This window comes from Gopherus flavomarginatus, chromosome 5 (assembly GCF_025201925.1).
Source record: "Gopherus flavomarginatus isolate rGopFla2 chromosome 5, rGopFla2.mat.asm, whole genome shotgun sequence".
Lineage (NCBI taxonomy): Eukaryota > Metazoa > Chordata > Testudines > Testudinidae > Gopherus > Gopherus flavomarginatus.
In genome coordinates this window covers 6,082,845-6,109,994 of record NC_066621.1, presented here as the reverse complement: position 1 = coordinate 6,109,994, position 27,150 = coordinate 6,082,845, and the positions used below count along the sequence as shown (strand labels likewise).

Below are 27,150 nucleotides of genomic sequence, written 5' to 3'. Positions count from 1 at the left end.
GCCTAGGCTAAGGGAGCCCAACCTCTCCACGCCACGCAGCCATGAGAGAGCAGAGCAGGGCAGGCTGCTGTTAGCCTGGGTTATGCCAGCTGCTACTGTACACAGGACAGGCCTCAGCCGCCCCTCCCTCCCGCTGGCCCGCAGCAAACAGGAGTGGCTGTGGAGTGGTGTCTGGCAGCACCCCGAGGTGGCACTGAACCCACCCTACTGCATGCCCCCTGCAATCTCAGCCTGGGTGGCCCACCCGATCTCATGGTGCATGGGGGTGGTGACTGTACTGTGGCACCAGTGAGTGCAGGGGCCCCGTGAGGCAGGTGCTGCACACACAGCGAGATGGCGCCTGCCCACTAGGCCGCCCTGTCTCCCCTCCCCGAAGAGCAGCGGCGCCGAGGCTGCAGGAGACATGAGGAGGCAGGCAGGAGGCGAGAGGTGTGATTATTGCACTGAAGTGTGTGTACAGCCAACACAACCGCCCTGCGTGGGGCACCCACATACACCACGCTCCCTTTCACCCAGCACAGCGGAGAGCAATTCACCCTCCTCCTCCAGGACTGGCCAGCAGCACAGCCCCTCGTGCCTGCAGGGATCAGCCCCAGGGTGGTGGGCAGACTCTGCACCAAGGTGCTGGTGGGGGGCACTGCCCGCTGCTCCTGCCAGCCCAGGATCTGCTGGTGCATGCTTCAGCGCAGAGCCCCCTATGAGAGCAGGTCTCTGGCCATGGCCCGGCCTGGTCCGGGGAGTTTAGTCCCATCGGGGTGGGTGGCGTTGGCTGGGGGAGGAGGAAGGCGCTCACTATGTACACAAGTCCGGTCTCCCCCCCATGAGCCGGGCAGGCCAGGCGCCTGTTCAGCTGGCAGAGTTCAGGTTCAGGAACTTCTCTCGCAGGTTCCTCACGCGGCCGTGCTGGTTGGCGGCCGCCTGCTCCCAGCCTGCGGCCCAGCCCTCCTCCCGCCGCAGGTATTCGTCCGACTCCTGGTAGGCTTTGCAGCGCTCCGCCACGGCCTTGAGCGAGATCCTCTCCCGCGAGGTGGGCGAGCGGATCTGCACGTAGCTGGCGGCATCGGGTGGGTCTTCGGGGGCAGGTGGGTCCCCGCCGCACGGCACCTTTTCCAGTACGATGACCCGCTGGTCGCCCAGCATGGCCTCAGCGGTGATGCGCAGTGAGCCAGCGCTCTGGTTCCTCTGGCGTTGCTGGGCACTGGGGTCTGGGCTCTCAGTGCCCCGGCCCCTCCCAGGGCTCTGCTCCAGCCCGTGCCAGCCCTCCTGTCCCAGGACGCCTCCCGGCAGCTCTGCCGCCATCTTCTCTGGCGCCGACCGGCTCCTGTTGACTGGGGCGGGCCGGCGCGGGCCGGGAAAGGCCGTGCCGAAGGAGTACCTGGAGCGCAGCTCCCGCACGTCAGGCCAGGTGAACGTCTCCGCCACCATGGGGCTGAGCGGGCTGCAGGACGAGGCACCACTGCCGGGCGAGGCGGGGTAGGAAGGGCTGAAAGAGAAGCACTTGGGCGACTTGTCCTGCGAGGAGGCGGTGGCAGAGCGCGGCGTGCGGGGGCTGTACTCCTGCAGCACCACCTGCTCAAAGGTCATGGGAGAGAGCGCCGGCTTCTGCGGGCCTGGGGAAATCACACACGCTGGTGAGTGGAGGGGCCCGAGCTGGGGGCATCTGTCTTCCCTGCCCTGTGCCAGCCCTGGGGTGTCTGCCCTGCCCCCTGCCAGCCCTCCTGCCCAGCCCCACGGCCCGGGGAGCCTTCCCTGCCCCCTGCCAGCCCTCCTGCCCAGCCCCACGGCCCGGGGAGCCTTCCCTACCCCGTGCCAGCCCTCCTGCCCGGCCCCACAGCCCAGGGAGCCTTCCCTGCCCCGTGCCAGCCCTCCTGCCCGGACCCACGGCCCGGGGAGCCTTCCCTGCCCCGTACCAGCCCTCCTACCCAGCCCCAGTGCGCCTTCCCTGTCCTGTGCCAGCCCCACAGCCCAGGGAGCCTTCCCTGCCCCGTGTCAGCCCTCCTGCCCAGCCCCAAGGCCCAGGGAGCACTCACCTGTACTTCTTTTCACCTCCTGGTGCTCGTCACATGAGGGGGGTGCTGTGCAGCTCCGCAGCTCCTCCAGCTTGGCAAGCCGCCTGTGCCCGGCTGGCTGGCAGTTCCTGATGCGCAGGCTGTACTGGCGCGCCAGCTGGTACACCTTGTTCTTCAGGTGCTCGCTCAGCTCGGCCTCTGAGAGCGGCGGGACCCGGGGGCGCGGCTTGGCAGGGTGGCCCAGTTCCTGCACCAGTCTCTGCAGCTGGCTGGCCAGCCTGGTGGGCCCCGCTCGCTCCGTGGGGGACTGGCTCTCGGGCGAGGGGCCAGCTGATTCCTCCGCGATGGCGCTCAGCTCATCGTCCTCCAGGATGAGCAGCGGCTCGTGCAGGTCCAAGCCGTTTTCCTGGCTCCTGCCCAGAGGCCACACGGCAGAGGCGCCAGCTGTGCCCTCCCCGCTGCCCTCCTCCGGGCAGGACTGGCTGGCGCTCATCTTCTCCATGCCCTCCCACACCTTGATCATCTCGGCGGGTGGGCGGAACTCCTCCTCGCCGACGGGGGTGCTGGGCTTGGCCCTGGGCCCAGGGGTGGGGACGCCCGCCAGCACCCAGGCGGCTGTCCGACTGCCGCTGCCCGCTCCCCGCCTGGTGTTGGTGTGCTGCTCCGGCGGGGGGGGGAGGCTGTTGAGGCGGCAGACCGAGTTCCTCACCAGCCCCTTGGGGATGTAGGAGAGGCTTTCCCGGCGCCGGATGCCGAAGCCGGCGTCACGGTGCTCCGCACACTCGTAGTAGCTCTTGATCTTGTCCAGCAGCAGCCGGTCCTGCCGGGAAAGCATGGACTCTTTCCTGGGGCAGGGGGTGCGCTCGGGCTCCAAGGGGCCGGGCGAAGCGGTCCCGCTGCGGGTGGAGCCCTGCGGCGAGACGCGGCCCTGGGAGTCAGCGGTGCTGCTGTAGCCCTGCCCCTTCTCGCTGCCCTCCAGGCTCAGCACGCTGCTGCTCCGGCTGACCAGCCTGGGTGTCAGGAAGCCCCCGGGCCGGCCCTCCTCCAGCGCCAGGCTGCTGCGCCGTGAGAAGCTGCTGGCGAACATCTCGGCGATGAAGCTGGCGTGGTCCAGCACGGACGGGGGCAGAATGCTCCTTGCCCTGGTCTCCTCCTCCTCTTCGTCCTCCTCACTGCTCATGGCTTTGAGGTCCTCCGTGTTCTCCGCCATGGCCAGGTTCTGCTCCAGCTCCATCGCCCTCTGCTGGGCCGGCTCTGGGGTGCTCGCAGTCTCGGGGGACTCCTCTGGGTGCTCTTCCTCGTGCAGCTCACTGGGCTCTGGGGCAGCCTGCGAGGCAGCACGGAGAGAGAGTGGAGGCTTGTGCTTCCCCAACCAGCAGCCTGCCCACCCTGACCCAGCCTGACACACCATCCCTGGGACGCTGGCTCCTCTCCTCCAGGCCAGGAAGGAGCCCAGGATTCCCGCGGATTCTGAGGCACAGGGGAATTGCCGGAGCATGGAGTTCCACAGGCTGATCACCCATTGGGAGAAAAGTGGGTTAATTGCCTTTCACTGGTTATCAAGTTACCATTTTTTATTTCCTTCAATGCCCCCTTGAAGGAAGCCCAGAAGGGGTCTTCTCCTTCACAGGTACAGGGGCAGGCTGGCTGGAGCCAGACTCGGCAACTCCCACCCATCAGCCAGGGAAAAGGAAGGGAATGTTGGCTAGTGGCAAGAGATGCTCTAGGAGTCAGGTTCTACTCCTGGCTCTGGTGGTTAGGGCTGGGAGCCAGGACTCCTGCGTTCTAGCCCCAGATTTAGGGAGCCACTGTGAGCAGTGGTAAGAGCAGAGGACATGAAGATGACTGGGCCCTGGTGCTGCTGCTGCTCTCGCTGCATCATCCCACTTCACTGTGCCTCAGTTTCCCAAGCTACAGCAGTCCAACTACCTGCCAGGGCGGTGTTGGGTGAACAGGCCCTTGCAGTGGCTGTGAAATTCACAGGTGGAAGGTGCTATCGTGAAATGCAAATGCTCATTGTCAGGAGGTGGCTGCTCCAACAGTACGAAGGCAGTGAGCCGAGACACTGGACACCTGCCATCTATCCTGGCTCCATCACTACCCCGCTGGGAGACCTCAGCAGCACAGAGAGGAGAGCAGGGAGATGTCTGTCTCCCTTTGGCTCTGAGCTCTTTGGGGCTCGGCCAGTGTCTGTGCAGTTCCCAACCTGACAGCCCAGCCCTCCTTGGCTGTGCGGATGGGGTGTTCTGGGCAGCACTCAGCCCAGTGGGGTCCCCCCGACCTCGGGTCTGCACACTGCCCAACCCCCCGGACTCGGTGAAGGATAATGGGAGGTGTGGCTCATTCATCCCCATGGGGCCGTGTCTCACTCACCTCCAGGATGGCCGAGGCTGTCTCTGCACTGCAACGGTTCTCAGGGCCCCCTGGCTCCTGGCTTCCCTTGCGCCCCTTGCCCTGAAACACAGCAAAGGGGACAGGTTACGCTGCTGGGCCACGGCTCAGACAGCCTCGGTGGCACCATGCCAGCCTGAGGGATGAGAACCTCAGAGCCCCAAAGCAGCAACCCAATTCCGACCCGGTCAAGCGCCAGTGACCTCCAGCGCAGCGTCCTAGAGGTCTTCGTTCCGACACCAGAGCTGTGGAGTGAGATCCGCCGGCCAGCCCCCGACAGGTTCCGATGTCAGAGCTCCCAGTGGAGACCTGGCACTGTTCAGATCGGATGCACATCGCCTTCCTGCTCCAAGGGAACCGGACCAGCTTCCCCTTGGGAGAGACAGGCCGACCAAGAGCACCGTCTCTGGCACGCCAGCCAGCCGTGAGTGGGGTTAGATGGGGCAAGTGCAAAGCATGCTGGGAGTCACAGCGGCCACTCCGTCAGGTCAGTGAAGGGTTAATAGCAGAGACGGGCTCCAGCTCTGATCCAGCCGGGGGTGCTGATCAGCCTGCCCCAAGCAGGGCAGCAGGTGGGAGACAGAGGAGAGCGGCGGGGGGGGGGAGGACAGGTAGTCCTGAGCCATGCGCCAGGCCAGCATGCAAGAGGGGGTTGGAGAGACACCTCACCGTGCGGCCCCAGGAGAAAAGCAAAGAGTTGGCCCGACAGTGCCAGCCGTGCAGCGCCGCCAGCAGGAAGCTCGCAAAGTCAGCTACCTGCTCCTCGCCCACTGGGCCGCCGCCCTCCTCCTCCTCCTCCTCCTCCTCCTCCTCTGGCCCGGCTTCCTTCTCGCTGCTGTCACTCACAGGAAGCTCCTCCAGTGATCCCTGCCCCAGGGCCTGCTCTTCTTCCTTCCCCATGGCTGCTTCCTCCTCCTCCTCCTCCGTGCCCCCCTCGCCCTCAGCCAGCTGCCAAGCGCTGCCAGGGAGCTGCAAGGGTGCCCCGGTCTCCAGGAGGGCTCCGGCGCTGTCGGCGTGCTGTTCAAGGGACAAACAAGGGCTCCCTTTAGGGCCACCTCATCCCTGGGCGCCGGAGCTGCTGGTGGGGACCTGACAGGGCCAGTCGTGGTGTGTCCCCGCACCAGCCCATCCCGATTCCACGTGTCTGCAAAAAGCTGGGGGCCACTAGGCCGTGTGTTCTGGGGCACAAGCACGTGGGTGTGAATGTGCGTGCAACCGGCAAAGGGGAGCTGCATGCATGCGATGCACATCCAGCGTGCACAGGAACCTCACGGCAAGACCCCCTAATGCCCACTGCTACTCAGCCGGCATCTTCAGCCCCTCATGCCCTCCCACTGCCCCCAGGCTCAGGCGGCTTCCAGATCTTTGACACGGTCGACATGACCTTCTGCTAGGAAAGCTGGAGAAATGTGGGCTTGGCAGAACTACCATGAAGTGGATACAAAATTGGTTAAACAACGGCAGACAAAATGTGACTCTTAATGGAATGAGGTCAGGCTGGAGGGAGGTCTTCAGTGGGGTTCCACGGGGCTCTGTTCTGGGTCCGGTGTAGTTTTTGACCTGGATGTAGGTATAGAGAGAACACTGACCAAGGCTGCAGATGACACAACGCTGGGGAGGTTACCAACACTTGGGAAGATAGAGCTAAATTCAGAGGGATCTCGATAAATCGGAGAACTGGGCTGTAGCCAACAAAATGAAATTCAACAAAGACAAATATGAGGTGTTGCACTTAGGGAAGAAAAACCAAATGCACAAACACAGAATGGAGGAAAACTGTCCTGGCAGCAGCACTGCTGAGAAGGATCTGCGAGTTGTGGTGGATCACAACCACAACATAAGCCAGCAATGCGATGCTGTTGGAAAAAAACAAACGCAATTTTTGGTTGCTTTGACAGAGGCACAGCAGGCAAGTCATGGGAGGCAACAGTACCGCTCTACTCAGCGCTGGTTAGACCTCAGCTGGAGTTCTGTGTCCAGTGTTGGTCACCAATGTACAGAAAGGATGTAGAGAAACAGGAAAGGACCCAGAAGCAAGCGACAAAGATGATCAATGGGATGGAATGCAAGTCATACGAGCAAAGGCTGAAGGAACTGGGTATGTGTAGTTCAGAAAAGAGGAGATGAAGAGGGGACATCACAGTGGTCTTCAAATACCTGAAAGGTTGCCATAAAAAAGATGGAGAAAAGTTTCCCTCTCTTGCCACAGAGGCAGGACAAGAGGCAATGGGTTCAAACTACAACACAGCAGATTTAGATGAAATCTCAGGGAAAGCTTCCTAATGGTAAGAACAGGAGGACAATGGAACAAATTGCCTAGGGAGGGCGAGGAAGCACCTTCACTGGAGGTTTTCAAAAGGAGGCTGGATAACCAACAAATCCTGCACCTTGGCAGGGGCTAGCCTAGCTGACCCTTGCAGTCCCATCTCACCTTGAGGCTCTGTGATCTTACCTTCAGTCCTGCTGCCGCATTCCCAGCGCATGGAAGAGAGAAGACAGGCGATTAGCAAAGGTGTCACTGTGCACCGTGGCCACAGCGACGGGAGGGGAGTAGGCGGATGGCGCATCACCCCGATGCCCCCCCTTCCCTGGCACAATGAGCTGCAGGGGGCCGAGGGCGGTGAGGCTGGGCTGACTGCTGAACACCTGGACTGTGGTGTTGGGAGCTGACATGTGAGCAGGGAAGGTTAGAGCAGCTGCCTGCAGGGGGTGGACTGGGGCTGCCCTAGTGCACTGGGGGGCTGGTCCCTTTGTGCCACCAGAGATTCAGCCTCCGGGGCAGAGTGTGGCACCTGCAGGCTCCTCAACACCAGGGAGTGGTGGGGAGCCCCCCATACAGCCAGGGAGTGGCCAGCACGCTGGGGTGAGGGCATGGAGTCCTGCTCCCCCAGGGCACCGCACAGGGTGAGCTAAGCGGTGCCACAGGAATGGCTTGGCAGTGCCACAAGTGGCCGGGGGTGGGGGGGGCTGGGGCTCCATTGTAATGACCACACAAAGCAGGGGTTCTCAAACTGGGAGTCAGGACCCCTCAGGGAGTCACAAGGTTATTATGGGGGGGGGGTCACGAGCTGTCAGCCTCCACCCCAAACCCCACTTTGCATCCAGCATTTATAATGGTGTAAAATAAATCAAAAAGTGTTTTTAATTTATATGGGGGGGGTCGCACTCAGAGGCTTCCTACGTGAAAGGGGTCCCCAGTCCAGAAGTTTGAGGACCACTGATATAAAGGCAGATGGGACAGTTTGTCTGGTCAGGCTGGGCCCCAGCCAGCCGGCCAAGCAGGGAAGGCTCCGAGCTCTGCCCAGCCCAAAGTGGGTGCGGGGTGGGGGGGGCGCGTGTGTCCATCCTGAGGACTCACTCACCTTTCTCACTCAGCTGCTTGACAATCTGCTTGGCAGGCTCTGTGGGGAAAACAGCAAGTGAGAGGCCTGCCAGTTGTACCCTGCCCCCACAGCGATGCGACTGGGGTCGCAGCTGGGAGACGTATTCTTTCTGCCCAGCCCCGGAGCACGAGGGGCACGGGCACCACCCAAGCCCAGCGCTGCCTCAGGGCCCCCTGGGAACGCACTTCTCCAAAGCCGCGGCTCCTCCGCCACCGCCTCCTGCTCCTGGAAAGTGGGGCCCCAGGGCAGCCCATCTGCCACCCGACAGCCGCTCACGCACGCCGCGGGGGGCTGGAGAGGTGCGTTCGCCAGGCCCCCTCACCGCACCCCTGTGATTGGCCCCAAGAATACCATGTGCCAGGAATCACCAAGCCCAGAGCACCGCAGCTCCCACCCCCCGCCCCATGCTCCAGCCCCGTGCCCCAGGCTGTAGAGGGGAGCTCGCACCAGACCTCCTGCGGCCTGCGCACCCTGACCCCACGCCGCCATGCAGTCCGTCCGGGAGCTTCTCCCTGCGGCGCCAGAGGTGGAAGGGCTCTGAGGACAGGACAGATGCAGCTGTTAGAGCCAGTGCAGCTGTCCAACTGGCTGTGTACCCTGTACCTCCCCGGCCTGGCACTGCCCTCTGTCCCAAGATATGGCAGCGCCCACGGCCCCCTGAGACACGGCTGTCCTAGCCCTGCCACCTCTATACCCTGCACCTCCCGGCCTGGCACTGCCCTCCGCCCCGAGACACAGCTGTCCTACCCACTGCCGCGCTAGCCCTGCCACCTGTGTACCTGGCATGGCACTGGATGCAGGGCACTGATCATGTCCCCCCAGGATGTTCTATAGCAGGCCACGTGCTATGCCTGCCCCACGGCTAGCCCCAAACAGTCCTGCTGTGATAACCCAGTGAGAGGGGCAGGGCCTGGGAGCCAGCCAGGCAGCGCCCCCCTCCCTGTTGCTTGGCAGCGACTCTGTCGCAGCACAGCAGGGGAGAGAGACCTGGCTGGGCAGCTCTGGTGCGGGGACAAGCAGAATGGGGCCATTTCTCTCCCTCCGCAGGGAAGTGGGGGGAACCCCTCCAGAGCCAGCGACCCCACGGGGGAGGGACCATGCCTGCTCTCCTGGCAGCCACAGGGAGGTGGTGCTTTCATGGGATCCTGGGCCTGGCTAGTCTGCACAGAGCCAGCAGTCAGAGGGTGGCTGGTACCAGCTTCGATCCCAGAACGGGAGACACATGGGGATGAGGGAGCCTTGGTCCCTACGGACGCACAGCTCCGCCGACCCATGGCAGGCAGGGCACCGCACCAGCCTTTGGCCAGCCAATCCGATTGGCTGGCGGGTGGAAGCGGCTGATGGTTTGCCGATGGACCCGCCCCTGTTTGCCCAAGGCTCTAACAGTTGGGCTAGGGCCTTGAACTTTGCCCTCCTGGCCGGGCAGGCAGGCAGGCAGCAGTCTGATTGCATGCAAGGCGGATGTGCGTGGGGCCAAGCTTCAGTTTGTCTGGGGCCAGCCTGGCTAGCTCCGCCCCGATGGGGAAATCCCACCGCTGGGAACGGCACCACAGAGCCGGCACAGAGAGTACACGGCTCAGAGAGCCGGGCAATCTGCTCTCCAGCACTGGGAACAGAACCCAGGAGTCCTGAGTCTCACCCTTCGGCTGCCAGCAAATAGCTGTGAAACCCACCGGCAGAGGGTCTCTCCCTCATGCTGGTCCACACAGAGGATGACAACCTTCTACTGCTGCAAGTTACTCTGTGAGCTCAAGCAGCAGAGTTCTGTGGGGTGGATCTAAAGGTTCCAACCCTGCTGATGAACCCTGGGGGTCAATTTGATGATGCCGCAGGATGGAACTGCTGTTTTTTTCAGTTTGCTTTTGTGCAAACTAAGGAATTACAAGCAAAGAGCTATGTTAAAGGAACGTTGCAGCTGCAGAGTCAAACACTCATGTTAGGAAATGCCAGAACTAAGGCTGCCTGTATCACCTTAACTCTCTCTCTCGCACAAGTATGCATTACGACAGTCAAAATATACTATGCTTTTCCTGCCGCATCAGTGCACTGCTCTGGGGAAGTGCAGGAGGCTGTTGTCTGTAGGACCCTGCCTCATTGGTTGCAGAAGCTGCAAGGGGCACAATGAATGAGGCAGGAGATGGCAGGAAGAGACAAAAGGGTCTCTTGGTTTAGGCAGCTGAATGTTGCCCTAGAGAATTGTTCAGAGGTCCTGTGTGATGCTGGGCAAAACACTTCAAAAACAGCATTTTCCCAGGTGATCTCTCATAGTGTGTTCCTGTGACGAAGTGAGCATTTTTTCATCATAATTTGTATGAATTGAGTGGGTCTCTCCGTTTCCCTTATGTGCTGCATGATTGACTAGGAAGGTTGTTTACTCTTTGCAGAGATCCAGGTGTGACTGACACCCAGCTGTCTGGGCCTGGGGGCCATACCATGGAGAGTCCCAGAGACAATTGCCCGGATTTTAGCACCTAGCGATCATGGAAGGTCCCCCCCGTGCAGGAAGCCAGCCAGGTGTGACCAGCTGGAGAACAAAGGGCTGAGGAGGGGGGCCAGGTGCAGTCACCCCTCCGCCCTCCAGAGCCTGGGAACAGCCCGCTGGGACACGGCACCCCATATTCTTCACAGTGATATGATGAGGATGTGATGATGACATAATCATAATGTATTTTATGCAAGATAAGTCATGTGAGGTGTCATCAGAAAGGTTAGGATTTGCTGAATACGATTATCCTATTTGTACGCATGTATCAGTTTTGAATCTGAAGTTAGGAATATTGACTATGTATCCATATTTCAAAACGTGTTTACAACTGGGGAACACCCACTAGACAAAGGTACTTTCATTCTGTAAAGCTGGGTGGGGAAGGGCCGTTATGGAAAACAACAGGGCTTAGGAGAAGCTTATCTCCCACCTGAGTGCCTTCCTGAGGATGCTACAGACAGCCTCCGAGTTACGGCTACTGTGACACTATAGGGACATGTGACCAGGTTACCTGGTGCTGGACTCCATCTTGGGATATCAGTATTTTTCCACTGTCTGGCATGGGAACTAAGCATTGAAACAAAGGGTTCCCGCCATATGCAAAAGCTATTTAAGGCAGGGAAGTGACATCATCGTGGTTCTTCACTGACTCCCCACCCAAGAGGACTCCTGGAAACACCTGAGGAACAAAGACTGAACTGGGGAAAGTGCTGGACCCAGGCTAAAGGGATTTCTAGCCTGTGCATGAAGGACCTGGGGATTCCAAGCTGTAAAGCAAGTGCAGTTTGTGCCTTAAGAATCTGCAGCCTGATGGTATCATCCCTTAAGATGAGGATCTGCTATTCAGATCCAATCTCTTTAGTATATTAAGCTTAGTTTGCGTGTTTTGTTCATTTGCTAGGTAATCTGCTTTGATCTGTTTGCCATCACTTATAATCACTTACAATCCCTCTTTTGTAGTTAATAAACTTGTTTCTGCTTTGTCTAAAACCAGCATGTGGGAGTCATAACTCGGGGCAGAAAGCTGTTGTATATTCTTCTCCACATTGAGGGAGGGGGAGAATTTCATGAGCTTATACTGTACAGTTCCCTGTGCAGCACAAGACGGTATAATTTTGGGTTTACACTCCAGAGAGGGGGGAGTGCCTGGGAAGTTCCTAAGCTGGAGCCTTCCCATGCAGGGCTGGTCACAGTGTCTGCATGTGACTGCAGCTGGGTGCGTCCCCACTTGTGTGTGTGCTGGGAAAGTGACGTCTGGAGGCTCTGTAGGTTGTTACAGCAGAGTGTAAAGGGAGCCCAGGCTGGTGGGTCAGGTGGGCTCAGTGGTACCCCAGTTCCAGGTGGCATGTGGGGGAACCCGTCACACCTGCTGCTGTGCAGGGGACTCTGAAGAGAAAGGCCCAGGCGACCCCAACCCAGTGGGTGGGAATCCCAGAGCAGCACAGATGGTGGGGAGGACAGACGCTTTGCTGGGGGCGGTTCACAGCTATGGGCTGACAGCCTTGGAATGCTGGGGTCAGGACTCCTGGGTTCCATTCAAGCCAGTCAATGGCAGTAGAGGGGACAGCTACTCTCTGATGCAGGGACACACACCCCTGGCTGGAACAGGTGGGGAAAGGCGACCCTGGTCCCTGCGGCTCAGCCAGGGGCCTCCCAGACACACAACCCCTGTCACCCTGAACACGAGGAGAAGAGAGCGTACCTAGGGGTTGCTTCCCCTCCCCCAGCATCACCTCTGTCTGGCCTGAGCTAGCCAGCCATGCCCACGCCTCCACCATACGTGAGGTGCGAGGAAGAGGAGGAGATGTAGCCATAGGCACAGTAGTGCTGGCAGCCTAGGCTCTCTCCTGGCCTGCTAGAAGGCCAGAGCCCCCAGGAGAGTGGCAGGCGCTCAGGGCCGAGCTGCAGGCCCCTCCAAGACACGGGAAGCTGCCGAAGGGCAGCCCGGCCTGTCCACCCAGCCTGGCAGAGGAAGCAGGACTGCCCTGGGCCTGACAGCAGCCAAGGTGGCCGGGGGTCCAGCCGCACCGGTAGAGACAGCTGACCAATCTGAGCGCATTTCCTGACCAGCCACACAGGCTCTGTGCTAGGAGGATGCTGAGGCCAGAGCAGGACAGTCACCTCCGTGATCTGACCCGGAGAAGGACAGGTGGGTATAGGGCAGATCCTGGACAGATACCCAGGCTGGATCCGCAGGGATCAGCTACCACCAGGCAAGGCCACGCAACAGCCCCCATCACAGCCAGCACTGACAGCCCGACAGCAACCCCAGGGGGAAGGATGGGCAGGGGCCAGCTGCAGGTTGGGACACAAGGACCCCCACGTGTCCGGTGCCCCCATGGGTGCTGGCATGAGCCAGCTGGAGGGGACTCGACTGCAAACTGTCCAGCACTTGCCTGCACCCAGACAATCCAGTCCCACCCTCAGACCCGCAGAGCAGCAGGGAGCGAGTCAGCCACCTGCCCACTCTGTGCGGGCCCAGCCCAGCCATACACTCCCTCAGCCAGCCCGGCTTGTGGGCCATCACTCCAGCCAGCGCCAGGGGGAGTCATGTGACACGCCGATCCGGTGCCCCTTCACCATCGCTGCCTAAAGGTTTTCACATCAGAGAGATTCACGGATCAGGGAGCAGACGGGGCTGGGTCCCGGCAGGGGAGGAAGGAATCTGGCAGCAGCTTGAGTTCCTGTATAACTAGCATCCCGGGGTTTGTGCCAGGCATGGTGCTCCCCTTTGGGCTTGGCAGGGAGGGTGGCACGTGCACTCACCGGCCAGGCCGACCTGGGAAGGTGGATCTAACCACCTACACGGCTGCTTCCCCAGTGGCGGAGGACAGGTGCTTGTGACACCATCCCTCCAAGCCATCAGCGCCCACTGCTCCTCAGCCAGGCCCCTCTAGCTCAGGGCCTGCCAGAGACCCCTGCTGCCATCAGCCTCCAGGGGCAGACCACTGAACAGGCCCCTCCTTGCCCTGCCAACTGCCCCATGCAGGAGGCAGCGACGGGCTCAGGCAGTGAGCGGCCATCCTGTCCCATGCTCCTGATCCCCAGGGCGACCAGCCGTTGGGTAACGCCACCCGCCACCTGCAGTGGTGCCATGCACGCCCTGGGAATCCTGGGCTGTGCCAGGAGAGACAGCCACATGGGCGTTAGTCACTGAGCTCTCTAAGCCGGGCCTGCCAAGGCCCCGTCTGGCTGAATCCTCCCTCGGCACACCCTCCTCTCTTACCCGACTGCCGGCGCCCCTGCCGTGCCTGCGGGGGCACCTCATCCATGGGCTGGCACGACTTCGCTTTCTTCAGCCGCTCCGGGCTGTATCTGTAGCGAGCGGGGTCTGAAAGGAGCAGAGAAATGCGGGTTAGTGCTTCTGCAGTGCGCCAGAATGAGTAGGGGGATAGGGGGCATGAGTCCCATCCCCTGCAGCATGTCATAGTGAGAAGGGCGGTAAGGAGCACGAGTCCCGTCCCTCTGCAGCGTGCCAGAGCGAGCGGGGAGGATGGGGGGGATGTGTCCCACCCCTCTGCAGCGCACCAGAGTGAGCGGGGCGGGATGGGAGCAGACGTGTCCCACTCTGCAGCGTGCCAGAGTGAGCGGGGTGGGATGGGGGCGGACGTGTCCCACTCCTCTGCAGCGCACCAGAGTGAGCAGGGCGGGATGGGAGTGGACGTGTCCCACTCTGCAGCGTGCCAGAGTGAGCGGGGTGGGATGGGGGCGGACGCGTCCCACTCCTCTGCAGCGTGCCAGAGTGAGCGGGGCGGGATGGGAGCGGACGTGTCCCACTCTGCAGCGTGCCAGAGCGAGCGGGGTGGGATGGGGGCGGATGTGTCCCACTCCTCTGCAGCGTGCCAGAGCGAGTGCAGGGTGTGATGGGCCCCACGAGCTTAGCCTGGCCCTGGCACGCGGCCCTCAGACTGATGCAGTCCTACCCTGGTGGCTACCCCAGGGACTGGCTTACGAGCCTGCCGCAGCCTGTGTGCTCACACAGCCAGGTCCCACGGCTCAGGCACTAGGGACTGGTGCCATTAGACCCAAAAGCCTCCAGTTTGATCCCTGCAGCGCCTCTGCCAGGGTCATCGTTCTGTGAGGCACCGGCCTGGCCCAGCAGTGCAGGAGAGATGCATACAGCCACGGGACCCACCCCAGACAGAGGAACAGAGACAGACACCCCACCTCCAGCCCTGAAGACAGAGCTGGAGGGAGCACTTACGGGAGGAGTCCATTTCCAGGATCGCTTCCTTAGCCTAGGGGTGCGGAGATCAGTCGGTTAGCGAACAGGGAGGGGGAAAGAAGTCAGAATTTTTCGTAATGTTTTGTATGAGTACTGGGTGTGCCTCAGTTTCCCCTATGTGCTGCATGGATAATTAGGTGGGGGTGGGGAGGTTGTTTGCTCTCTGCAGAGCTCCAGGTGAGACTTACAACTGGCTGTCGGGGGCCTGGACCCCCATGCCCATGGAGAGTCCCAGAAGATAATGGCCACTCCAATTGCCCGGACATTTAGCACCAACCATGACCATGGAGGGCCCAGCCTCCACGGACGCCAGCTGGGTGTGAGCAGCGAGGGAACAAAGGGCTAGGGGGGAAGACCAGGGGGACAACGTTTGCCTGGGAAGACGAACAAAGGACTGAGGGTTGTTCAGTGTGGGCTGCTGGAAGGAGAAACCGGGGTACTGGGACTGAGGAGGGATCAGAGGGCTCGGGACTGACCCAGACGGACTCTGCTGTAACTTTCCATTCTCTGTGCTAACCGAAGGACTTTCTAGGCTGTGGTCCAGACATCTTAGAAACCCTCCTGCTGTTACAGCGCTGGCTGAGAGTCCCTCTTGGGGGTGCATCGCTCCCTTGGGGGGTACAAGTCTTCCCCAAGTGTCCAGTCCAGGTGGGCTCGCTGCAGGGAGCTCATGGTAGGAAGCAGGATGCTGCAGGCTCCAAGGTTCGGCCCCAGGAGGTGGTGAAGCCAAGGGCTCACACCAGCGAGTGAGTGTGACCCTATCGGGGCTGACGCACTGAAGGGCTCCTCCCAGGGACTGTTCCAGAGCTGGACAAGAGCACTGGACCTGTGGCTCTGTGACACACAGCCGCCGGTGTGCCAGGGGGCTGCGTTCCCCATCCCTCTGCCCCACACCGAGTAGTTGCTGTTCCCTGCGCTCTGACACAGCCTGGGCTGACCCCAAGCCCAGACCACACGCCCTCGGAAGCCAGCTGCTGTGGCTCGGCTCCAGGCCCTGTCTGCGTGGGCCCCAGGTCCGAGCGCTCGACTCAACAGGGGGATGGGGGCTCTGACCGGGGGGTTGGGCCGGGGGCACCGGGGCTCTTCACCTTCTGGGGGATGATGGCGTGGTGGTTCTCCAGGATGAGCCTCTTGATGTGGTGGGTCCAGACCCGCTTCTCCTCCACGCTCTTGGCCTGAGGCAAAAGGACGCGTGATGACAAGGGGCAATGCACCGCACATCACCCCTGAGAACCCAGCCCCTGCACCACCACTGGCTGGCCCCGTGCCCAGCACTCCTCCCCCAGTTCCCAGCCAGCCCCTCCGTGCCCCGCACGGTGCCCCACCCATCCTCACCTGGATGTTGTACTGCTGCTTGCTGTGCTTGTAGTGGGTTACGCTGAAGCACAGCGAGTCCCTGGTGCTCTCGATCAGCATCAAGGAGGAGCACTGGGGGAGAGAGTGGCATCAGCAACCCAGGTAGGAATCCGCTCCCAGGGGCCACGCGAACCCCTTCGGGGCTCCCCCTCCCCGCGCCAGCCCCGCTGCTGCCAGCTCCCCCGGAGCTCCCCCTCCCCACGCCAGCACCGCTGCCGCCGGCCCCCCCGGGGCTCCCCCTCCCCGCCCCAGCACCACTGCAGCCAACCACCCCTGGGGGCTTCCCCTCCCCGCCTCAGCACTGCTGCTGCCAGCGCCGCCCCCCCCCCCGGACTCCCCCTTCCCACCCCCCAGGGCTCCCCCACCCCACAACCGCTGCCATCAGCCCCACCCCCTCCAGGGCTCCCCCTCCCTGCCCCAGCACTGCTGCCGCCAGCCCCCTCCTCCCCGGGGCTCCCCCTCTCGGCTCCAGCACCGCTGCTGCCAACCCCCCTCTCCCCCTGGGGCTCCCCCAGCACCGCTGCCGCCAGGGAATGGCCAGGAGGCCATGCCACCCAACTAGTTCAATCGGCTGCCAACAGTGTAGGGCGCCACGGAGCGTGGGGGGAACGATGGAGCCATTGCTGGGGGTGAGGGGTTTACCGGAATGTCATTCTTGCAGACAAAGTGGTCGCCCCGTCTCTTGGTGATGAGCAGGGTGCGGTCGAAGAGGAAGAAGGTGCGCTCGTTGCGCACGCGGTGCACCCGGAAGGTGCCCTCCAGCACCAGCTCCCCGAAGGTCGTCAGATCCGGCCCCTTCCAGTGCAGCAGCAGGGACTGGATCTCCTGGGGGGGGATTGGGGGGAGGTGGCCTCAAGTGGCTTCTCTCAAACCAGCCACATGCCCTCACAGATCCACGGGGAGGGGGGGTGTGTCTCAGCCCTGCTGCCCCCAATCTTGGCACCGCCGCTGGCTTGGGCCCCTGCTAGCACCCAGCCGGGCCACATCCTAGCTCCAGGGCCCCAGGAGGCCATTTCTCTGAGTGCAGGGACATGTGGCCAGGAGCAAAGGGTCCCCAGATGTGGCCAGGCCAGAGGCAGCAGCTGGGAGGGGCTCGCTTCCACCTCCCACGAGGGGCTTCAGGAAGCGCACAAGGCGCTCAGCCTCCCAGCCAGTCCCATGGAGCCGCTCCCCGGATCGCTGCATTCACGCAGCCGGGGGCAGGACACACCCACACCAGCGCTCACCTGCAGCCGCACGGCGTGCTCGTGTCTGCGCTTCATGTCGTTGATGTACCAGGCCACACAGGTCATGGTGTCGATGGCCTCCTCCACCACCTCGTAGCCGGCCTCCTCCAGGTCAAAGTGCTTCGCGATCTCCTGGGGGCACCACCCGGCGTGAGGGCTCGCTGTTCCGCGCCCTTTGCCCTCCCCAGGGCACGGCACCCAGGGCATGGGCAGGGCTGAGCTGGGGGACACAGCCGCAGGGCTGCTCACTGGGCTCCTTTAGGGCTCAGAGCGTGGCACTGCGGCTGGAGGGGATGCAGCGCGGGGCGGAAGGAAGGAAGGGGATTGCAGTGTCCCTGGACAGGGGGCCAGCCTGTGACACTGCAGAGGTGGGGATGGGGGGGAGGCAGGGGGCACCCTGTGGCGGGTGAGGGAGGAGGTGCTGAGGCAGTGGTCGGGATGTGCACAGTAGAAGAGGGGTACCGCGTGGGAGATGGGGTGCCATGCCACAAAGCCTGTGCGGGGGTTGGGGTGGGAGGCACCACAATGCCCGTGTAGTGGGGGAGGGCACGCACCCCCCGTTTACCTGGAGCAGCAGGTGGTATTTGAGAATCCTCTGGACCGGCTTGAGCAGGTAGGAGCCCAGGGGCAGCGCGTGGCCGATCTGCTCCTGGCGCTCGCGGAAGAACTTAGCCTGGTGCTTGTTCCTCATGCACTCGGTCAGAGCCGCCACCGAGCTGCAGGGACCAGACACTGCAGTGAGGGGAGACGCACGTGGGAGAGGGGCCTGGCACGGCGCCCAGACACCACGGTGATGGGAGATGCCCACTCACATGGGAGAGGGGCCTGGCACGGTGCCCAGACACCACGGCGATGGGAGATGCCCACTCACATGGGGCAGGGGCCTGGCACGGCGCCCAGACACCACGGTGATGGGAGATGCCCACTCACATGGGAGAGGGGCCTGGCATGGCGCCCAGACACCACGGTGATGGGAGATGCCTACTCAGATGGGAGAGGGGCCTGGCATGGCACCCAGACACCACGGTGATGGGAGATACCCACTCACATGGGGCAGGGGCCTGGCATGGCACCCAGACACCACGGTGATGGGAGATGCCCACTCACATGGGACAGGGGCCTGGCACGGTGCCCAGACACCACGGTGATGGGAGATGCCCACCCACACAGGGCAGGGACCTGGCACGGTGCCCAGACACCACAATGATGGGAGATGCCCACCCACACGAGGCAGGCACCGGGCACAGCACCTGTACATCACAGTGAGGGATGCAAAGTACATATACATGGCACATATAGACCCAGGGGCAGAAACAAGCCCCCACCTGCTCCTGTGTGCGGCTTGCGTGGTGAAACAGGGAGCTGGGACACGGCCCCTTCTCCTCCCACTGGGACGCTGGCCCCTCCCAGTTCAACTGCGCCCCCGCACCCCCCCAAAATCGGGTAAGATACCATCATCTGCTGCCAGAGCCAGGCCACCCCAGCAAGGGGTGCAATGCCCCCACAGGCAGGGGTCCCCCGCCCTAAGGAGTACCCCTGTGCGCAGGGCCAGCAGGGATCCCCCGCCCCCTGCTCACTCACCTGGGGTAGTTGTTGCAGTACTGGGTGTAGATATCGAAATCCTGGCTCTGCAGAGGGGAGAAGAGAAAGACCATGAGTGAGGTCTACAGGGGGAGCCACTATCCCCCAGAGCTCTGCCCGCACTCTAGCCCCAGGAGCTGCACCTAGGGTTGCCAATTCTCCCAGATTGGCCGGGAGTCTCCCGGAATCGATCTCCCGATGGCTTCTGAAACCAATTTGGGAGATTTTAATAGGCCAAAGTCCGGTTGGCGGCACAGTGGGGCTAAGGCAGGTTCCCAACCTGTCCTGGCTCCACACAGCTCCTGGAAGTCCCTAGGCACAGGGGCAGCCAGGGGGTCTCCACACGCTGCCCCTGTCCCAAGCGTTGACTCCGCAGCTCCTATTGGCCGGGAACTGTGGCCAATGGGAGCTGCCGGGGCAGTGTCTGCAGGCAGGGGCAGCGCACAGAGCCGCCTGGCTGCCCCTGAGCCTAGAAACAGGAGGAACATGCTGGTTGCTCCCCAGGAGCTTCCCGAGGTAAGTGCCAGCCGGATCTTGCACCCACTCCCTAAGCCCCTGCCCCAACCCTGAGCATCCTCCTGTACCCAAACTCCCACCCCAACCTCCTGCCCCAGGCCAGTGAAAGTGAGCGAGGGTAAGGGACAGTGAGCGATGGAGGGAGGGGGGATGGAGGGGGTGGGAGCAGGGGGCGGGGCAAGGGTTTGGGGTCTGTGCGATTAGACAGTTTGCACCCCTAGCTGCACCCCTCCCTGTGCTCAGCCGCAGCTGCGAGTGCTTACGCTGGGCACTGCCCTCCCAGTACTCCACCTGCCTGGCCATCAGCATCCCGCAGAAGTGCCTCAGTGCTGCAAGCGTCCCCCGAGTGCCCCAGCCAGTCCTCCTCCCCCAGCTCCGTTGGCACCACAAGCTCCCCCATCCCCACCGTTGCCAAGCTGGGGCCGTCCCATGAAATCCATCAGGGCCATGTGCTGTGCCAGGCGTGTGAGCTGGGAGACATTCACATGTCAAGGTGACGGGCGCTAGCACTAAGCCCTGAGTACACCAGTTGGCCTGGCGCATGACGATGCCATGGGATCATCTCGCCAGCCACTCCCCACTGCGTGCCACCTCCAGAGCCCCCCTTACCCTGTCCACAAAGCATCTGGCCACAGCCACGGGGTTGCTGTCACAGCTGTCCAGGTCCTGCAGCAGCTCGCTGGGCAGAAAGAGACTGTCAGTCATGCAGGGCCTGCCAAGAGCACACATGCTCTGGGCGACCCATGGGCCGGGCCTGCCAAGCACACGTGTTCTCCGGGGGACACATGGGCCAAGTATGTGCTGCATGCATGCAAGGCATGCCCCCCGCCACTCCCAGCACACAAACCCCCAAGCAGAGGGCAGGCAGTGGAGCATGCAGTGCGCCCAGCGTGGTACCCACCTGCAGGGCAGGGCCCCTTCCAGTGCCGGCAGGGTTTGAAAACAAAGCAAGCGTTATGAGAGGAGACGCACGCACTGGCTGCCCCCTCTCCCCGGGACCCTGGCCTGGCCGCCTCTCAGCCAAGCCGCCGGTGTTACAGTTGTTCCACGTGGGCCCCAACCCGAGACTGCAAAGAGCTTGATGGACATGACACCCACACCCGCCCGAGTTCTGCCCAAGGGCTCTTGGCTGAGGCAGCCTCAGTGCCAAGCCAAGGGAGATGGGGAGGGATACGGGCTGGAGCCGCTCCTCCACCCTCAGGCAGGGCAGTCCAGGGCCACTAGGGCAGCTCCCTCTGACACTGCTGTCCTAGGGCTGGGCAATGGGATCCCCGGCCCATAAGTTACAAACCTGCAGGTGGGGGCTGAGGGGAACAGGCAGAGCTAGGAGGGAGGGGAGGGGGCGGGGAAGAGCCCAGGGCTGGGAGAACAGGGGCTACGGGCTGGGATTGACGGGCACCGGCAGAGCTGGGGTGGGGAGCCCAGGAGGCTCCCTGGGTGCTTTCTACTGAGCACTAACACCGACTTCTCCAATTCTAGGGGGAAGCCCATCTTGGGGCATTTATGCCTCATCCCCTTTGGAGACTGGGGGAGTGGAGGAGGTGGAGGTGTTAATGGAGGGGGCCAGGGGGACTAGGCTGGAGCAGGTTGGAGGTTAGAGGGGGGCAGGGGCAAAGGGGGCAGGGACAGAGAGGGCAGTTGTTATGGGGCTCAGGCTGGAGCGGGTCAGGGGCTAGAGGGGGTCAGGCCGGAGCAGGCAGGGACAGGAATGAAGGGGGTCAGGTAGGAGGGCAGAGACAGAATGGAGGGGGCTGGGGTTACAAGGGTTACAAGGGTCAGGATGGAGCAGGCGGGGCAGGGGTTACAGGGGTCAGGCCAGAGCAGGTCGGGGGCTGGAGGGGGTCAGGCCAGAGCAGGAATGAAGGGGATCAGGCCGGAGCAGATGTAGGGCAGGGAAAGCAAGGGCTGGGCTTACAGGGGCTGGGTCAGAGCAGGTGGGGGGCAAGGACAGAGGTGGCAGGATTACCGGGGGCAAGGGGGACAGAGCGGGCGGTTCTGGGCCTGGCTCACCTGTTGAGTTCGTAGATATCCTCGATGTTCCCAAAGAGCGCGCAGACCTGCTCCGGCCGCAGCAGCAGCTCCTCGGTGTCAATGATCTTCCCCAGGTAGTCCTGCCAGGCACAGAGTGAGCCACGGCGCGGGTCAGCAAGCAGGAAGGTGCTGTGATGCGGCCAAGGGCCCCCCAGCCCCCTCTTCCCGTCTGAGCCATCAAGAGGAGCTTCCCCCAGGCCAAGCTGGCTCCATTAGGTGGTGGGAGCAGGGCTCAGGTCTCCCATCCCTGTCCTGCTGCCACAGGAAGCGCCATTCCCCATGTCAGCCCAGCCACCCTGGAGCCTGCCAGGGCAGAGCCAATGGGCCAGGGTCCCTGCAGGCGGCTTTATCCCCACAGAGCCCATTGACCCTGACAGCAACCCCCCACTCCCCCACTTCCATCACCCCAGGTCAGGGCCGCCCGGGGGGGGGAGTGGGGGGGAAGAGGGGCAATTTGCCCCAGGCCCCGGGCTCCGCAGGGGCCCCCACAAGAGTTTTTCGGGGCCCCTGGAGCAGGGTCCTTCACTCGCTCGGGGGCCCCAGAAAACTCTTGCGGGGCCGGGCTCCGGAGCTTCTTCTGCTCCCAGTCTTCGCTGGCAGGGGAGTCCTTCCGCTCCGGGGGGAAGGATCCCCCGCCATCATATTACCGCCGAAGCGGGACCTGCCGCCGAAGTGCAACCCGGTCTTCGGCGGTAATTTGGCGGCGGGGGGCCCTTCCGTTCAGGGACCTGCCGCCGAAGTGCCCCGAAGACCCGCGGCGGGGCCCCCCGCCGCCGAATTACCGCCGAAGAGCGGGCTGCACTTCGGAGGCAGGTCCCGCTTCAGCGGTAATTCGCCGGCAGGGGGCCCCCGCCGCGGGTCTTCGGGGCACTTCAGCAGCGGGTCCCAGAACGGAAGGGCCCCCCGCCGCCGAATAGGGCCGGCTCTAGACATTTTGCCGAGCGGGGGGCCCCTGCCGCTTGCTGGTCCCACAGCTCCGGTGGACCTCCCACAGGCATAGGGTCCGCTGGTCCCGCGGCTTTGGTGGAGCCGCGGGACCAGCAGACCCTCCGCAGGCACGCCTGCAGGAGGTCCACCGAAGCCGCCTGCCGCCGATTGCCCCAGGAATCCTCTGGGCGGCCCTGCCCCAGGTGCATGCTGGGAGCTCACCCCACTAGCAGACCCCTCTCTGGAGGGGCCAGACCAGCAATATGGGGATGAAAGATGCCCCCTGACCTCCACCCCATGGGACGTTTAGGGGTACAGACCCAGCCAGCCTGGCACGGTGCCATGCCCCTCTCAGCTGTTAGTACCAGTGGGGCTGACAGCACAGAGGAGCACCCCTAGCTCCAGGGACAATGGGGTCGGGGAGCCATGCGGCACCACACAGGGACAACGAGGGGGCCAGCCTGTGGCTCACGCTCAGCGGAGGGGGGGCGTGGAGGGGGCCGGCTCACCTCCACAATGCTGCGCAGGTCCTGCACATACGTGCGCTCCGACTCCACGAGCTCCAGCACGACGCGCTCCAGGTAGCTCAGCTTATGGTTGGCACCAACAGAGGCCCGGGGGCCGAAGGGCGAGAGGGAGCGGGAGCCCCTGCGGCCCAGCCAGCCCCCCAGCGAGGCGTTGTTGTTGCTGTTGTGCAGCTGGTTGACTCGAAGGGCATCACCTTCCCGGGCCGGCGCATGGCCGGGGGCCTTGTCCCGCCCCTCCATGGGCATCTGGCTCACTGGGCACTCCGGGGAGACAGCGCAGACGGGCATCCTGTCATAGCTGCTGGGGCAGGGCAGTGCTGGCAGCCGGGGGGATTCTGGTGAGGGGAGAGGCAGCATAGTTAGAGAGGGCAGGGCCCCACACGCCAGGCCCCAGCCGCACCCCTTCCTGCTCCCGATCCCATGCCATCGCCACAGCTGCAGACTCGGCCTGAGGAATGGCTGTGGGGGGAGCTTGGCTGGGGAGTGGCTGGACCCAGGTGGCTGGGGCAGGAGCAAACACTTAGAGCATGCTTCGACCCCGCGCCCACCTGGTCCCAGCCCCCCACAGCCAGGCGGTGCCAGAGCAGCCCAGGGTCAGGCTACCTCAGGGCGCTGCTCGAGGCCCAGGAGCTGGTCTGACCAATGCTCCCCACAGCTGGGCTGTCAGACACAGCTGCCAGGCAGCCCAATACTGCAGACCCTGGGCCAGCTCTAGTGACCACTGGACACAGTTCGTGGGTCACGCCCACAGCCGCCCATGCCAGGCTGTGGCACTGCAGCCAGGATGGGGCACTGAGGGGACGGGGGCAGGGCTCACAGCACCAGGCTATGTGTTGTGTGCGTCAGACAGCTCAGCGCTGGTAACTGAACTCCGTGGCAGGTAACTACCTCCGGGAGCCCCACACGCAGGATCCCGGGAATCCAATCCCTCCAGGTGGCCAGTGGCTAGCACGGAGCGAGGCCCCTGCTCCCCACAGAAGGGGAAGGGCTGGGTCAGTAGGGGCAGGTTTCTCCCCCCGCCACCCCGGAGGCCGGAACTGCCCAGATGCATTTGCCTGGGGACACAGGCCCTTTGTTCTACAAATGCATGGCAGCTGCCAGACACGGACAGGGCCCCTAACTCCCCAGTGGCTGGGGCCAGGCCACTCCCTCCCTACCACAGCCTGGGTGAGCCCCGGCTCCAGTCACAGCCCCTGGCTCTGTGTTCCCCCGGCCAGGAGAGGCACGACTGGCCTTGCCAGCACTCTCAGGGGTCCCTGCTTTCACTGAAAGAGAATCAAACCAGTCTCCAGCTACTCGGGTTGTCAAGAAAACCTCCAAAACGTGCCCAACACAGAGAGCCTGAGCCCATCGCTGGGCGGGGAGGGGAGCTACCCCAGGTGTGACCAGTCCAGCGACGCTGCTTGAGTCTGCAGGGAGCCTGAGCCCATGCTGGGCAGGGGTGGAAGAGATGGGCCTGAGTCTCTCTGAGCTGTGCCGTGTCCTGTTCAGTTCGCTGGGAGCTGATGGAGATGGCAGTGATAGAAGCCTGATGCTCACATTGTGAACTCTTTCACTGCACATGGCAGCATGGCAGGAGAGGGGCAGGGAGGCTTCTGGGTTAGAAAACGACAGTGGATGAGGATACCCGGACCCTGCTGCCATCCACTGCCCCCTTCCTGCCTGAGAGACTGGCCAGGCCCTAGAGGAGAGGGGCTGGCACCATGGCTCCCAGCCTGTTGGGGCACATGGGGAGATACTAGGAGATCTCACTGGCACGGGCGGGCGGTGCTTGAATTCCACATGGCGGGGCCATGGGACTCAACGCTCCCTCGATGGAGAAGGCAGCTCCAACTTGGAAAGCACCTGTTATGGGGCTAGCCAAGCAAGGCTCAGATCCCCGCTCGCAACTGGGGGGGTAGCGGGGGGCAGCACTGCCTGGCTTCGGGGCATGGAAAATTGCAGCCAAAAGGTCCTCTGGCCCACATGGTTTAAATACCTCCAAGGAAGGGTCTGCAGGTCAGATCTGCCCTCGGTGACCCCTCTGCAGCCTGAGCAATCCCTGTGTACCTCACCGACTGCAGAGAGGGGTGAACAGGGAACCCAGGATGGGAACCACTGGCAGTGTGCTAGCAGGACTGGGATCCACCCTCCCTCAGCTAAGCTGGCTCTGCCAGGCTGCCGGGGGAGGCAGATAGGCTCACGGGGGAGTGATCCCCATTTTCCACATGCGGAATGTGACACAGAGATTCAGGCTGAGCAGTTCTAGTGACACCTGGGGCTGGACATCGGAAATGCAGAGCCCCTGTCGTGCCTAGTGACTCCAACAGGAGGGTGCCCAACTCTCCTCAAAAGCAGGGTCCCCAGCACCACTCGTCAGAAAACTTGGGGTACCCAGATCAGTGTAAAACCTCTGGTCTAAGTGACACCAAGGTCATGAACGGAGCCAGGGGCAGAGCAGGACACAGACCTTCCAAGTCCCAGGACTTAGCCGCAAGGCCAGCCAACTTCTACACACAGCCACAGAGTGACAACCATGCCACCATCCGCCCTTCCTCCCAGGAAGCGCCCTTGGAGCAAGCAGGGGCAGAGGGCAGCTGCACTGGTGGGCAGGTCCGTCCTCACTGGGCCAGATCTCCCAGCCTGGGCTGCATAGACCAGGCCAAGAGATCCCCCAGCCTGGGCTGCGTAGACCAGGCCAAGAGATCTCCAACAGCGCTGCCAGCCTGAAAACAACAAATCATTTCTCACGTGCAAGCAGCAAAGAATCCCAGCAATTTCTGATACTGCAAAAGGGCTTTTCCCTCCCCGAGACACGTGCAGCGTCCCCCACAGCCCCACGTGCATGCTCACAGCCCCATGCAGAGTCCCCCACAGCCCCACCTGCGCTCACACAGCCCCTCAGGCACGCTCACACACAGACACACGCAGAGGCAGAGTCTCACACACACACAGTCACACAGGTCTGCACACAGACAGTCACCGGCACTCGCAGAGTCTCACACAGCTAGAGGTGCTCTCACAGATACACAGTCTCACACACAAACACACAATCACACACAGCCCCACAGGCGTTCTCACAGACAGTCTCACACACAGGTGCTCTCACAGCACACAGAGATGGCATCTGCTAGGTGTGCATGCCAGCTGGACAGACAATTACCCAGCTGCCCCAGAAGAACGCCAAGCTGCCTGCAGGCTGAGAAACACCCGCCCAAAGGATTAGACTCCTCCGAGAACTGGGGCTCAGCACCGGAAATGCCTTCCAGCCCATCACCAGAGCGCCAGGCCTGCAGCACTAGAACAGACCAGCCAGGGATCCCGCACCAAGTCTTGAGGTGGGGAGAGGAGGAGGGTCCCCCCCCCATCACCCCCTAATCTGAAGATCAGGGAGACGCATGGGGTCGATTTATAATTGCAGCTTGGCTGAAGGGGACTTGCTGCTCTCAGGCCCAGGCTGTGGGACTCTGCCCAGCCCCCTCAGCAGCCCCCCAAGCACTTAGCCATTCCCTCCCCCCACCCAGCAGCAGGGCTCTGCATTCTTTGCAGCATGTGTAACCAGGATCACACCCTCCCTTCCCTCCCCTCCACCCCGCAACCGCTGGGCAGGGCAGGGCAGACAGGCAGGCGTGTGGCTGCAGGCCTGCAACATTCAGGCTCCCTTTGGCAGCCAGTGACGACCCCCTGCTGTGCCTGCTATCTCCCCCACAGCTTCCCTCCCCGAGGGCCGCACCCCCAGGGCTCAGCCCCAGGTCCAGACACAGGGTCTCGGTCTCCCCTCCCTTACCCCAGAGCTTGGAGATGCAGCCAGGCAGCCAGGGCAGGCTGATCTCCTCCTCCCAGATGAACATGCCCTGTCCCAGCATGTGGGGTTGGGCCAAGGAACCAGCCGGGGGGGAGTCCACGCTGCCTTCCTGGGAGCGACCTGAGAGTGAGCGGGGCCGGGTGTGGAGGTGGCTGTCGTCAGACCTCACCTGGAGCCACTCCTCCACAGGAAGGAGCGGCACATCTGCGCCACGCCCATGGGGAACTCACCCACTAGGGCCACCAGCCGAGCGGAGTGGGGGCTGGGGCTGAGCCAGAGCCCACTAGCTTTGCCCACCTGCGCTCAGACCACAAAGAGGCACCGGACACCCATTGACCCCTCCAGGAGCGGGAAGGGCTGCACTGACCCTGCAAGCGTATAGGAGGAAAGTTGGAGGTTCGGGATCTGGGGGCCTGTTTCCGACCCATTTCAGGATCCGAGAGGCTTATAGGGAGCATGTTAACTTCCCCGCGGGGGGGCGGGGGTGTCACTCTCAGGCCATGGTCTGCAATAGCCCAGCAGCTCCAGAACAGTATTACAGTCACACCTGCAGAACTAGCCAAGAAGGGGCCTGCTCCCACGTGTCGTGCCAGGTGCAGCCCAGACTCGCAACCCTCAGGGCTACCACATGCGCCAGCCAGGCTGCTCACCCAGCCAGGGGGTCCCGACCTCCGCTCCCCCTGTGCAAAGCAAGGCAGCCTGCAGCCCA

At 62.8% G+C, this 27,150-nt stretch overlaps 1 protein-coding gene across 1 annotated transcript; it reads right to left on the bottom strand.

Moving 5' to 3' along the window:
* Nucleotides 1–418: 418 nt before the first annotated feature.
* Nucleotides 419–26,585, bottom strand: PLEKHG3 (pleckstrin homology and RhoGEF domain containing G3). The gene is made up of 19 exons (XM_050957056.1): nucleotides 26,424–26,585; nucleotides 22,640–22,992; nucleotides 21,183–21,283; nucleotides 19,782–19,851; nucleotides 18,657–18,703; nucleotides 17,641–17,791; nucleotides 17,076–17,207; nucleotides 16,492–16,674; nucleotides 15,829–15,921; nucleotides 15,582–15,668; nucleotides 14,473–14,506; nucleotides 13,495–13,599; nucleotides 8,231–8,320; nucleotides 7,763–7,801; nucleotides 6,853–6,863; nucleotides 5,070–5,417; nucleotides 4,383–4,463; nucleotides 2,031–3,336; nucleotides 419–1,610 (listed from the first exon to the last, which is right to left on the bottom strand). Exons 1-19 carry the CDS (start codon nucleotides 26,500–26,502, stop codon nucleotides 847–849), a joined length of 4,074 nt encoding a protein of 1,357 aa, XP_050813013.1. The 5' UTR covers nucleotides 26,503–26,585; the 3' UTR covers nucleotides 419–846.
* Between the last annotated feature and the right edge of the window lie 565 nt (nucleotides 26,586–27,150).

Coding starts and splice junctions, on each gene's coding strand:
- PLEKHG3 (XM_050957056.1), bottom strand. CDS start 26,502: ATGCTGGGACAGGGCATGTTCATCTGGGAGGAGGAGATCAGCCTGCCC. Junction 3,337..4,382: donor CAGCCTCGGCCATCCTGGAG/GTGAGTGAGACA, acceptor GCTGCCTCGCAG/GCTGCCCCAGAGCCCAGTGA. Junction 1,611..2,030: donor GGAGGTGAAAAGAAGTACAG/GTGAGTGCTCCC, acceptor TGATTTCCCCAG/GCCCGCAGAAGCCGGCGCTC.